At 41.1% G+C, this 15,271-nt stretch overlaps 1 protein-coding gene across 1 annotated transcript; it reads right to left on the bottom strand.

Annotated features, from left to right (window-relative positions):
• Positions 1 to 11,628: 11,628 nt before the first annotated feature.
• Positions 11,629 to 12,879, bottom strand: LOC148507762 (uncharacterized). Its single transcript, XM_088445663.1, has one exon. It carries the CDS (start codon positions 12,877 to 12,879, stop codon positions 11,629 to 11,631), a length of 1,251 nt encoding a protein of 416 aa, XP_088301789.1.
• Between the last annotated feature and the right edge of the window lie 2,392 nt (positions 12,880 to 15,271).

The following is a 15,271-nucleotide window of genomic DNA, read 5'->3' as shown; positions in this document are numbered from 1 at the left end:
ACTTTGCAAACGGTCCACCCGTGGGGCCTTAATGAGATGTTATCTTTGTCTTGCTTTTTGTAAATTCCTATATAGAATGTTCTTTATGTTTTCTTATATTGTAAGTATGACATCTTGCACATACATCTTGGTTTATTAGGTTCAGATATATTACTGAGATTGTACATTACGTGGTGTTCTAGTAAAACCGATATTAGGTTATTCTTTCCAGCATTATTAGATCTGTCTATAGACAGCGATCTTTGCAGAATTTGTATATTTATCTTTATTAGTTTAAATGTGCTGCCAGATTATGGTGGCCTTTCATGATATTTTGCCCATATACATTGTCTACTGTGATACATCAGTCTGGTTATATTATATGCTGTTTTCTTCTTCCTCAGAGTTTGTTTATGTTACACATAATATTGCCTTGGTGATGGTTCACTTCTGCCATGCCCCCTTGTGAGTCACCGACCGCCGGCGTTGCGCATGCCTATGACGTCATCGGGACTCCGACGGGACAGCGTTGGATGAGCACTATGGTGTATGTCACAGGTATGTATATATGTAGTTGTATGTTCATTTTTTGTGTATAAAGTCTTAATAAAAGAGCTAGGGGCTCTGAAACGTCGACCCTTAACCACTCGACTGGTTGTTTGTATCATTTTCTGCTGAGTCCCGGAGTGCATCCCGTTTCATATCTACGCTATTTTGGAGTTATATCTGGGAGTGCACCTGGGCATGTTGTCTTTAATTGGAGTGCCGGTCTTCCATTACAGAGTTATATATATATATATATATATATATATGGGGAGAGAGACCCGGCTCTGGAGGAAGACCTGACGGTAAGGGGAGAGGGATTCGGCTCTGGAAGGAAGAAGACCTGACGTTAAGGGGAGAGAGACCCGGCTCTGGAGGAAGACCCGACGTTAAGGGGAGAGAGACCCGGCTCTGGAGGAAGACCCGACGCTAAGGGGGAGAGAGACCCGGCTCTGGAGGAAGACCCGACGCTAAGGGGAGAGAGACCCGGCTCTGGAGGAAGACCCGACGCTAAGGGGAGAGAGACCCGGCTCTGGAGGAAGACCCGACGTTAAGGGGAGAGAGACCCGGCTCTGGAGGAAGACCCGACGCTAAGGGGAGAGAGACCCGGCTCTGAAGGAAGAGACTCGGTGCTGGACAGTGTTGACCCCGCCTCTGGACAGTTGCACCCGGCGCTGGAAGAAGATTCTGGACGCTAGGCTAAGGTAAATAGAATCCCCTTGTCACGTGTATGTGTGTGTGTATATATATATGTATATATGTGTGTGTGTGTATATGTGTATGTATATAGGTGTATATGTGTGCGTGTATATAGGTGTATATATGTGTGTTTGTATAGGTGTATGTGTGTGTGTGTATATGTGTATGTATATAGGTGTATATATGTGTGTGTGTATATGTGTATGTATATATATATATATATATATATATAATGGTTGTATTATATATGCACACACACATATATATATATATATATATATATATATATATACATACACACAGATATATATACACACAAATATAAATAAGCACATACATATATATATATATGTATATATATACATACACACACATACATATATATATATATATATGTGTGTGTATATATATATATATATATATATATATGTGTGTGTATGTATATGTGTGCTTATTTATATGTGTGTATGTATTATGTGTGTTATTTATATGTGTGTATATATATATATATATATATATGTGTGTATGTAGGAAGGGAGAGAGACCCGGCTGTGGAGGAAGAGACTCGGCGCTAGACAGTTGCACCCAGCTCTGGAAAAAGAGTCTGGACGCTGGGCTAAGGTATATAGAATCCCCGTGTCACACGCAGCAGCCAGGCTGAAACCTACACACCTGCACTATATGGATGGTGGGATGGGACTTTGTTACCTATAATATATATGCTACATATATATATATATGTGTATGTATATATACGTTTGTATATATATATGTATATATGTGTGGGCATATATACATATATGTGTGGGCATATATATATATATATATATATATGTGTGTGTGTGTGTGTGTTTTATATATCTACATGTGCGTGTGTGTGTGTATGTATGTGTGTATGTATGGTACTTCCGTATCTTTGCGGACCCCTGCAGGAGCCGCTGGTTACACTACTTACGTATCTTCACTAGTCAGTGAAGATACGTAAGTAGTGTAAATATCAGCCAGTGTCCAAAGTCATTCCCTACCATCCAAGTTGGCATGGAGGGGGAATATAACCATGTGTCGAGCGAAGTGAGCCAATGTGCCCGCAGCGTGGCGAGCGAAGCGAGCCCGCAAGGTGCCAAATGACATTGGCTGATATTTGCGCAACTTACGCATCTTCACTTCCTGCAGGGGGCCGCAAAGATATGGAAGTACTGTATGTATATGTGTGATTTATAAATTTATAATATATATATTTTCAAATTATCTGATGGATGCTGCACTCAGGGACTTGTTTCAAAAGGCTTTATTATCACCAGCTGGTGATAATAAAGCCTTTTGAAACAAGTCCCTGAGTGCCGCATCCATCTGATAAGTATTACTTTATACATCTGCGGGGACCGTGGCAAGCAGTTATTACCTGGGAGACTGGGCTTACTACTGGGGGCACTATTAGACTGGATTTACTACTGGGGGTACTCTTAGAGGGGGCTCTGTACTGGGGGCACTATTAGACTGTACTTAGTATTGGGGGCACTATTGCCAGGGGCTTACTACTGGGGGCACTAATACTGGGGGTACTATTAGAGGGGGCTTAGTACTGGGGGCTTACTACTGGGGGCATTATTTCAATGGGCTTAATAGAGGGGGCACTATTACAGGGTGCTTACTATTTGGGCATTATTTCAAGGGGCTTACTAATGGGGGCACTAATATAGAGGGCTTACTACTGGGGGCATTATTAGAGGGAGCTTACTACTGGGAGCACTATTAGAGGGGGTTTAGTCCTGGGGGCACCAATACAGTGGGCTTACTACAGGGGGTACTATTACAGGGTGCTTACTACTGGGGGCACTATTTCAAGGGGCTTACTACTGGGGGCATTATTTCAAGGGGCTTACTGCTGGGGGCACTAATACAGGGGGCTTACTACAGTGGGCACTATTGCAGGGTACTATTACAGGGGGCTTACTACTGGGGGCATTATTTCAAGGGGCTTACTACTGGGGGCACAATTTTGTCAGGGGGCATTATTAGAGGAGGCTTACTACTGAGGGCAATATTAGAGGGGGGCTTACTACTGGGAGAAATATTAAAAGGGGCTTACTGCTGGGGGCACTAATACAGGGGGCTTACAACAGGGGGCACTATTACAGGGGGCTTACTACTGGGGGCACTATTTTAAGGGGATTACTACTGGGGCACTATTACAAGGGGCTTACTGCTGGGGCACTAATACAGGGGGCTTACTACAGGTGGCACTATTACAGGGGGCTTACTACTGGGGGCACTATTTAAAGGGGCTTACTGCTGGGAGCACTATTAGAAGGGGCTTACTGCTGGGAGCCCTATTAGAAGGGGCTTACTGCTAGTTGCACCAATACAGGGGGAACTATTACAGGGAGCATACTACTGGGGGCATTATTTCAAGGGGCTTACTACTGGGGCACTATTACAGGGGGTCTTACTACTGGGGGCACTATTACAAGGGGCTTACTACTGGGGTCACTTTTACAAGGGGCACTATTACAGGGGGCTTAATATAGGGAGCACTATTACAGGGGGCTTACTACTGGGGGCATTATTTCAAGGAGCTTACTACTGGGGCACTATTACAAGGGGCTTAATGCTGGGGGCACTAATACAGGGGGCTTACTACTGGGGGCATTATTTCAAGGGGGCTTACAACTGGGGGTTCTATTACAGGGGACTTACTACTGGGGGCACTATTTCAAGGGGCTTACTACTGGGGGCATTATTTCAAGGGGCTTACTGCTGGGGGCACTAATACAGGGGGCTTACTACAGTGGGCACTATTGCAGGGTACTATTACAGGGGGCTTACTACTGGGGGCATTATTTCAAGGGGCTTACTACTGGGGGCACTATTACAGGGGGTCTTACTACTGGGGGCACTATTACAAGGGGCTTACTACTGGGGTCACTTTTGCAAGGGGCACTATTACAGGGGGCTTAATATAGGGAGCACTATTACAGGGGGCTTACTACTGGGGGCATTATTTCAAGGGGCTTACTACTGGGGCACTATTACAAGGGGCTTAATGCTGGGGGCACTAATACAGGGGGCTTACTACTGGTGGCATTATTTCAAGGGGGCTTACAACTGGGGGTGCTATTACAGGGGACTTACTACTGGGGGTACTGTTAAAGGGGGCTTAGTACTGGAGGCACTATTTCAAGGGCTTACTACTGGGGGCACTATTACAGGGGGCTTACTACTGGGGGCACTATGACAGGGGCTTACTACTGGGGGTACTATTAGTGGGGGCTTACTACTATTTTGCAAGGCACTGAAAGGGCATGTGTGGTGGTGGTCTATACAAGCTTTCATATATTTTGGTAATGGACGATGGTCTGGCTCCTAAACTTTTAAGATCGCTCCTAGATTTTAAAAAAAATTGTCGAGCCCTGGTGTGTGTGTGTATATATATATATATATATATATATGTGTGTGTAGTTTAAGGTGGCACTCCACAGACTTTGTCAAGGTAAAATAGTGTCATTTATTCCAACAACGTTTCTGGGTGAAGGGGATTATTCCCTAAGAAAGGTACCGCAGCAAGATAAAGTTAATCTTGTCCTTGGAGTACCGGGTCAGTTCTGTGTGTGTATGTGTATATGTATATATATATATATATATATATATATATATATATATGTGTGTGTATATAGGTGTTTTTTCTATTATTCATTTGTGTCTTGACATAGGTGCTTGTGTGCACCGAAACGTCGATGTACCAACAGATGTATTTACAATTTAAATACAGATATCTTTTGCATATTAAGACCTTGAGTACCGTTCCATTTCTCCAATATTTTTTATATATATATATATATATATTATAGATATATCTCTATCAGGATGTAGTTGGCATCCCGGCGTGCAGGATGCTGATTGTCTTAATCCCGGTGCCGAAATCCCAACAGGTCCGGATCATGGCAACAGGAGCCCGACCTTCAGCATCCTGAAGGTAAGTATTTGGGTGCAGGGTGAAGGTAGCGTTGGGCACTAGGGGGAGGGTTAGTCACAGGGGAGGGAGGATTTGGGTGCGGGGTGAGTTTAGGCATCGGGAAAAGTGGGTTAGGGGAATGAGGTATCAATATACTTACCGATGACTTCTATAGCTGTCTGGTTGCTGCTCTCGATATTCTGACTAGCGGCATCCCGACAGTCAGGATATCATACCCAACCCTTATCTACCTACATATCTATATTTCTCTAATGGTGCATACGGTATGATCAGATAACGATATCGGGTTGGACTGCATGCACGAGTGATTATCGTTATCAACCATCCCTGCTCGCTCATCAATGGTCGTTTTGGGGTTAGAAGGGGACAAAAAATGCACAATTTGAACAATAATGATATGATCTATATAGTTATTGTTCAAATCGTGCATTTTAATCGTACCATGTGTAAGCACCATAAAAGTCTTTGTTGCCGGAACTCACTGTGGTTTAAAAGAATCTTGTGTGGGATGCCTGCAAAATTACAAGTGGAATGCTGGAATAATTAGTAATAGTCTGTGCGACACTCCCATGTGAAAAAAACAAAGCTTTCATATTGGCATTATTTGCAACTTTTACGTGCCTTTATTAATGGCCCTTTTGTCAGGCAAAATAGTATACCCTATTGTGCCTGACAAAAGCACAGGTAATAAAGGTGCTGAAACGTTGCAAATAATGTCAATATGAAAGCTTCATTTTTTTCACATGGGAGTGTCGCACAGATATGTATGTATATATATATATATATATATATATATATATTATATATATTTATATTTTTATGCGTAATCTTATGAAACACATGTATATTTTAATTAAAATAGTAATAAAAATATTTTACATTTTTGGAAATAAATAGATATAGTTTCACATAATTTTGAGTTTGGAGTAAAAATATGCCTGGGGTTATCAATTGATCCGCCCACTGTGCGATCATAGTGCAGGGTGGAACGTTTTTCATTATGGCTGCAGGGTCATATAATAGTTGCGCGGTGTGTCTCCCTCTTGTCATCTAAAGTAATTTCCAAGAAAACACCAGGGCTGTCTCCTATAATGAAGCTGTGCATGGCCGTTCAAATAACGTTTTAATAACTGTGCATGCCCAGTAACAGACTGTCTATCGGAAAAGTAAAACACAAAGACTACAGTGTAAACGGAGAGGGATTTGCTGGGACAGAGCTTTACACATACATACACACAACCGTTCCAAATGTATGTCTTTAAAGTAAAGTAATACTCAAAATATCAGCACAATTATAAATTACTAGAGTTATATGTATGCATGTAATTTCCTACACAATCTGCACCCTGTTAATGAACTATATAACTATTTTATGCCCCTGCATCCACAAGTAAAACCTGTCCCCCATTTCAGGATCATTGACACAGCTGCTGCTACTCCAGGGACTTGAGACCGCCAGACGCTGACGCTGGTTGCTGGAGGGAGAGACCCTGCATTGATCAAACTTGTAAGTATCTTTATCCTATTTATTTGGTATGAATGCGGTATCCTGGCGTTCAAAGTCCCAATGCCAGCATCCCGACAGGGTTATGATACTGACACCTTTTGGTCGCTGTCCCATCCCTGCCCCTCACCCTACCCTAGCCCTCCCTCCCTGATGCCTTAACCTAACCTCCCCCTCCCGCACCCCAAACCTAACCCTCCCCCTAACCCAGCTACTTGCCTTTGGGATTCCGGAATGTGGGATTCTAAAAGGTGTAGGTAATGAACAGCTGCTTGACCCAACAGACAACAGCATAACTCCATCCCTGCTTGGGAAGACTTGAAGTAAGTGGACTAGTGAGAGGTTTGTTGTTGTTGCAGAGAGCCTCAGGGAGCTGTCAGCGGAGCAGTGCATAGTACAGCATTTCCCTGCTCAGCCCAACAAGAGCCTGCCTCGACTTCTGTAAACTCCATAAGCAGCGGAGACATGCTTTACTATGCGCTGCCCCCCGCTGACAGCTCACTAATGAGGCTCTGTGCGGTCTTTGACGCTGCACATGGTCATTATGATAATGATGCAGGAACCATTTGTCTATCACAAATGTGGATAGACAGCAGTAGAAACAGGGAGAAAGATTTGATGGAGCATACCTTTATCGTAAGCTATGTCCCGGCGTGCAGATTTCAATACATTCCTGTGATTAGTAGGGTTAGTGGTAGGTGACTTACCTTTTACTGGTGGTATTCTGATAGCCGGGATCCTATACCAACCCATTTCTCATAGCCTCCTATACTCACACAACTTTATTCACTTAATTGACTCTATAACTTCCTTCAGTCCTCCTCATGCTCATTCCTTTCTGTCTCTGACTCGTTGGTATTCCACCCACTGGTTTATTACATCTATTCACATGCCTCCCTCTATTCATTTGTTATTATATCCCCTTGTGTCTCTGTCCTTACCCACACTAAGTCATGCACCTGTCCGACATTAGTGCCTTATTCTTATACTCCTTCTGTCTCTCTCCTTGCGCTTAGGCAAACTACTTTATGCAACTCACCCACTCCATAACTTCCTGTTGTCTTTCTCCTCCTTCCTAAATTCATTCTCTCTCTCTCATATATATATATCTCTCTCTCCTCCCCCCCTACATTAATTCCTACGCCCTTAAACCTCTTCTGTCATTATCCTCGCCAACACTACTTCTTGAACATCACCAACTCTATTGCAGTCTTCTTAAACCCCCCTCTTTCTCTTGCCTCACCCACACTGCTTCATGCACCTCTAAGGCTCTATTGCTCTGTCCTTATACCCCCTCTTGTCTCTCTCTTCACAGACGCTACTTCTGGCAGATCACTGACTTTAACTTCCTTTGGGCTCTCTCCTCATTGTCTCTTATTTCACCCTTCTGTTTATCCCCTCTCTAGGCATGTCTCCCTCTATTCCTTGGTTCATGGTTCTTATACACCCTCTTTCTCCTCACCCACATTTCTTCTTGCACCTTGCACTCGATAATGATCTCTTCTCTCGATCACTCTTTTCCTCACTATCTCATTCTCTGCTAATTTTAAGGGGGGTATCCACTAGACGATTAAGTTGAACGATAACGATAAAATCGTTTGAACATTTTTTTAAAATTTGGTCTTTTAGACATCTATCATTGTGCAAACATGCTGGACAATCTGACAATATCGTCAGGTTCAGCATGTTTCCAGATGATGGATGACCCTGCACTGAACGTCTGCTCGTTCAGTGTTGGCTCATCACAGACTGACAAATGACTGCACGATTACAATATCGTAATCGTGCAGTCATTTTCAGATTTTGTAGTGGATGCCCACCTTTAAACTACTCTTTATCCAACTTACAGTATTTTATTGTTTTTATTTACTTTTTTTTTAAGAAAATATCTACAAGTAATATAAAATATTAAAATTTGTAAAAAACAAATACATTTATTCAAGGTCATAGTTTAATACTTGTCAAAAATTAATAGTAGGAAAAATATATGATGGTTCACCACCATCTATTCTATTTGCACTTGTGCCGACGTCCAACATCAAAAGTGGGCTAGCACAACTGAGCTAGCAGAGGAATTATTGTGATTGCAAAGATATATTTTTCAACATTATCCTTAAGATTTACTTATTTTTTGCTTCAAAAATTTTGAGTTTAAATTAAAAATTCTCTCTTTTATTTTAGGGTATGTCTTCAAATGAAAGCAATTTTCAAGCCGAAAATGAAGATACTGATCCAGTCGATGGGGAAAATACATTGATATAACTCTCAGAATCTTGCAAAAACAAAGAAAAGAAAAGAAAAAAAAAACAAAGATCACCTCGTTTCAACAATTCTGAAAATTTGGCATTAATAGATGAGGTACTACTCAATTACAATCATCTGTTTGGGAGACCGGGAGGATATAATTATGGCAATGAGGCACGAGAAGCTATTTGGAGAAGGATAGCAGAGAGAGAGTTTCCTCAGTTGGAAAATGTCGTCGGAACACATTTGTCTGCAAAAAACGTTTCTCGGATGGCAAAATCATGGTAAAAAAAAATGAGTCTAATCCATCAGTATAAGAGAGGAACTGGTGGAGGACCATCATTGCAAGTGCAATGGGACCAAAGCCTTGCCTGCAGTAAGCCCTCCATTACCGCCAGCAGCCACAACCCGCTTAGGTTTCTATTGGGGATGCGATGCAGCCATATTTATCTAATTCCTGAATTTGATGAATTGCGGAGATTGCCTACCACCATATAACCATTGTGTTTTTCATGATGTGGCCTATGGGCTAAACAAAATTAACTGGCGGTGGGGTACCCCTGAACCCTCCCCTGCAATGGCGGCTACGCATGTGTAGTCAGCGGTAATGCACATTATCCTTAGCAGTACTCGGGGCACATCGTAGGGACAGGCTCCTTTTCGAGCCCCTGTCCCTGCACTATCATTGCATCTTGGAATGCAATAACATTGCAAGTGCAATCAATCATACATTGGCTTCTAAATATTTTTTTAAATAAATGTATACCTCAAATTGAATTAATTTATTACTATGACACAAATTAAATTAAATTTTTTTGAAACAACAGTCAAAGTACTGTGCCTGATGCATATTTTGAAAAATTATTTGTTTTTTACAAATTTTACGGGTTACTATTACACAACACATTTTCCTTCCATTGGATTTTCTTGTATTTTAGGCTTGGAATTCCTCTGTTTAATTATATTTAAAAAAAATAAAAGAATTCAAAACTACGTGCAATTCACCACTTAACTAGCGATGTTGCTTTTGATGCAACAGCAGAAAAAAGCTTTAAATGAGGAGATCCATTATGCACAAGTGTTGAACGGATCTTGTCTGACTTACCACACACCAGGGCTTTTCCAACATCTGCCTTTGTTCATCGTCTTTTGAACTTCTAAATGGCATTCAAATGTAATTGTGGATCACATGCATCATGGATCAAAGGCTCTGATTCAGAGCCGGACGCTATTTGCGGACGGTCGTTCCAAAAAAGGGGACGGCTATTTAAATTGAGCGCTCGCTCTTTGCGGTTTGTTGATGCCTCTATGTCTGAGCGAGCGAATGAAAAATGCGCTCACTATTTTGTAAAGACGCCCCTTTGCCGTTCGCATCACATGTCATCTACTGTACATTCTGTCAATCAAATTAGCAGCCCCTCGCTGTTTTGCGAGCGCACGATATCCGACCGCAATGACTGGTTTGCACATTTGCATTATGACCCATACGCATGGCAAGTTGTGTGAACATCGCTCAGAGCAAACGAGCGTCCGCTTAAGAGCAGCTCTGAATCAGGCTGAAAGTGCGTAGAGGGAAAATATATTCCCCTTAAAGCACTATTTGCAAGTGCAGAGATCTGGTGAAGCAGGGTAGAATGATGCAGAGCACAGCGGACTGGCCAAATGGTCTGCTGTGCTCTGCATGTGGGGGGGGGGGGAGGGATATGCCCATGTAAGTTTAATTGTAAACCCATACATTTTTTATGGAAATGAATGGACAAATTAGTGGTTAATTGAGTTCACATATATGATGAGGTCCATAATCTAAATATTGATATCCACAAAAGAACATATAAAAACAATAGAAACAATTTTAGTTAAATAACATGTATACATATAACAGGTTAAAGAGATAAGTAATATGCTAGCATTATTTGGTTATGATTGGGTGTATATATATATATATATATACACACATATATATATATATATATATATATATATATGTATATATATAACAATCCAAATATCCGGCACTCGAGTCTTAAAGCTGTATAAATTGCCGGGTGCCCTCCTCAGTCTTACCACAAATGAATGGGGGAAGCTGTATATATCGTTCAAATGGCGGCACTCCGTAGAAAACAGCACACAAGTCAGTGCAAGGTATAAGCAACGTTTCAGCGCTTTATTTCGCGCTTTTGTCAAGCCAACATAACATACAAGAACACATTGTACATACCAGTATATATACACAAGACAAACCCATCAGCGACGCTGACTCGCGGTCCCGAAACCGGAAGTGACGGAGACCGGAAGTGACGTCACATAGCCCCCGTTGTCATAAACACGTACAGTGAAAACAATACAATATTAAAGACAACATATAACAACAATGACACAATAAAATAATTACACAATGACTGCATAAAGTTATCAGAAACTATATCCATGTCTAGCAAACACTAGATAGTTAAATAGATACCGTCGATACCTTTCAAAGTGCACAGATACATTATCATAATCAATCTGCATGATAAAGACTACCAATGCTAATCAAAATCAGATGTTAAATACAAACAATAACGATCAGTCAGACCAACCATGTTTTAGTTGATAACAAATTTAAAATATGTAGAGTATAATGCTGACAGAATAATGTGATAGACTTAACATAACCCAATGTACAATTTAAATGCAGAAAGAATCACTAGATAAAACAATGTAAACCCAGAGTCTCATTCAAACCTCGTGGAGAAAGAGAGTCCAATCGCATAATCCACTGAGATTCACATTGCAATAATCTACGTGCTCTGTCACCCCCTCTCACTAAGGGAGGTACGTGATCTATAATACGATAGCGCAAAGTTGAAAGATTATGCTGTTCTTCAGCGAAGTGCCTGGCCACATGCTGCTCACTAGTGCCTGTAGCAAATGCTGCACGGATGGCAGAGCGATGCTGCGCCATCCTTTCTCTGAGGGTACATTCCGTCTTACCTACATAAACTTTGGAGCACGGGCAAGTAATAACGTAAACTATAAACTTAGTGGTGCATGTCACAAAATAGCGAATGTTGTACTTTTTACCAGTATAAGGATGAAAAAATACTGAGCCTGTCTGTAAAGAACGACAGGTGGTGCAATTGATACATTTGAAACACCCCAATTTTGGAGTGCCCAAGAATGTACCACCTTTAATGTTAGTTTTACCCAAAGAAGTTACATCATTGTGTACCAGAAAGTCCCTCAGATTCTTGCCTCTACGATAGCAAGTCATAATCTTAGTGTTGTGCAATGGTTTTAAGTCATTATCAGATGAAATAATGGGCCATAATGCTTTGGCCTGTTTGTTAATAGCAGGGCTCATATGGTTGAATTGATTCACCCACAAATGTTTGTTACTCAGATTGCTCTCTTTTGTAGGATTAAACGTCAACAATCTATTAATCGGTATGGCCAAAGCTTTCACCTTGGCACGATTAAGAATAGTCGTGGTATAACCTCTCTCTAAGAATTTGTCATACATAGCATCAAGCTGACTAATCCCTTCAGCTCTATTCTTAGAAATTCTCAATGCCCGTAAAAACTGAGAAAAAGGAAGGGCATTCTTAAGAGGGATAGGATGCGCACTCTGGGCCAACAGTATGTTATTCCTGTCTGTGGATTTTACAAACAGCGAAGGAACTAAATTGCCACCACTATTAGTGATGGTGACATCCAAAAAATTCACGGACTTAGTGTCGGTTGTATAAGTAAATTTTACAGGGTTATTTAACCTATTATGGTTCTCAATTAGATCAACAAAAGCTTGTTGGGAACCTCTCCATACAATGAATAGATCATCTATATATCGAAAAAAAGCTCTGATGTTACTAGCTACAAGGGGGTCAGCAAAGAACACATCCTGTTCTATAGTAAACATAAAAGCGTTGGCGTACGATGGGGCCACATTGGACCCCATCGCACAGCCCGACACTTGTAAGTAATATGCCCCATCAAATGTAAAATAATTGCGTGTCAACACCAGCTCCAAAAGCTCCAGAAACAACTCAATAGAAGGACCTTTATAGTGTGGATTATTAGTGATCAACATCTTGGTAGCCTTAAGACCATCACCGTGAGGAATACATGTGTATAAACTGCATACATCAACTGAGCACAGAATACAATCCGTAGGTAACCCCGTCAGTGAAGTTAATGCAATTAATAGGCTATTAGTATCCTTCAAATAAGTAGGTCTGGCTTGAACGCATGGTTGTAATATAGCATCGAGGTAGGTGGACACGGTCTGAAACAAAGATCCACGGGCAGCGATGATCGGTCTGCCCGGAGGCTTAACCGGATCTTTGTGAATTTTGGGAATTAAATATAACAGGGGTCTGATAGGAAATTTGACCTCCAAAGCTTTTTTAATCGATGATGAAATTAAACCCTGTGAACAAGCCAGAGACAACACAATGTCCAACTCTCTTTTAAATTCACACGTAGGATCTTGTGACAATTTTTTATAAGTGGTGACATCACTAAGCTGTCGCATAGCCTCCTCCTTATAATCACATAAATTCAACACTACAATAGCCCCGCCTTTGTCCGCTTGGCGGAAAACCACATCATCGTACAATGATAAATTCTTTAAGGCAATAAGCTCATCTTTATTTAAATTCCAAAACTTAGGTTTGTAACAATTAGGATTATCCAGTACGGCTCTGTCTATTAGACGTGAAAAAGTTTTAATGGACGCGTTATTACTGACTGGATCAAAAGAAGATCTTTCCTGCAAACTGAGAAGTTGTGGAGGTAAGTTAGACAACTTAGATGGCTTGTCTGAAAAATGCTCTTTGATCTTAATACTCCTATTCAACATGTAGGACTCTTTTTTCCACTGTATTTTATCGAAGGGTACTGTCGGAACAAATGATAGGCCCCTACTCAGAACTGAAAGTTCACAATCAGTCAATATCCTGTTGGACAAATTAAAGACTAAGTCCTGCGGCCACTGGGAGGTCTTCCTCTCCCTTTGGTTCTGCTTACTTCGGCGGGTACGATGGGGCCTAGATCTAAAAAACGCGCCCTAGCACGTTTACCCACTGTAGATTCACCTCGACCTTTGGATCTAGATCTTGTGGCAGCATCTGTATCACTTTCAGTGGTACCTGTATCATCTGAAGTATCAAATCTTGCTCTGTCAAGAGTGCGTCTAAACAAAGGGCGTTTGTCAGATTTAGAATAGGCTCCAGTTAACCAATTGTACACCCTCTGGTGCTCGTAATCAAGATCCACTTTCTTTTTCTTCTCATTCTTAAATCTAATAAGATCATTTTTATACATCTCTAATTGTGAAGCTAATTTAGCTAACCAGTCACAATTATTGTCACTCGATAAAGCTGACAAATGAATATTTTCAAATAACATGATTTTTTCTTTAGCCACATCAATCTCCCTTTTAGATTCCTCAATCACCAGTAGCAGTAGGTCGAAGGAACATTTATTCAAAATCGATGTCCATTTTTTGCAAAAATCAACATTGTTCTGTCTGATCGTGGGAATATTCTTTACTCTGAACCCACGGGGGATTTTTTTCTCCTTATAATAATTAGATAATGTCAACCCGAGATAGAAGAAATCAATCTCACGTTTCTTTAAACGTACCAGATCATTGAACAAATCCTGTAATGATGGAGCTGGAATATGGTCGCTTGGATTATCAGTGAACAAAATACTTTCAGCCTCTGACTCGGAGTAACTGTGAACTGAACCCCGTTCTAACACAATTCTGGGTTGAAGATTTTCAGCAGTATCAGCCATCATAAAATGCAACGATTAATCGTTCACACCAAAGGAGGTAAATATCCAAAGCAGTACACTACAATCTCGTTATTGCTCCCACAATCGATGTTATAGTCACGTAAAAAATTATTCAAAAACGAAAAAGTCAGAATTAAACCACCATGATCAAAAAAACACAGAGATATGGTATCTAGGCAGCTAAAAAAAGGCCACAACCAATGCCCGTAGGCAAAAATGCAGACACGTGAAAAGAATGTACATAGCTTGAAACAACAAGTAAAGGGGAATTCGACCGATAACTGTCTCCTTTAAAATCGGTGCCTTGATAAATGCTGAGAACAGAAGGATAGCTGCACCACAAGCTGTCCACCGCTCGTCCTCTGCACATACAACAATCCAAATATCCGGCACTCGAGTCTTAAAGCTGTATACATTGCCGGGTGCCCTCCTCACTCTTACCACAAATGAATGGGGGAAGCTGTATATATCGTTCAAATGGCGGCACTCCGTAGAAAACAGCACACAAGTCAGTGCAAGGTATAAGCAACGTTTCAGCGCTTTATTTC

This window comes from Taudactylus pleione, unplaced genomic scaffold (genome assembly GCF_031769625.1).
Source record: "Taudactylus pleione unplaced genomic scaffold, aTauple2 ptg000386l, whole genome shotgun sequence".
NCBI classification, from domain to species: Eukaryota; Metazoa; Chordata; class Amphibia; order Anura; family Myobatrachidae; genus Taudactylus; species Taudactylus pleione.
Note: the sequence above shows the minus strand (reverse complement) of the source record. Positions and strands in the feature narration are given on the sequence as shown.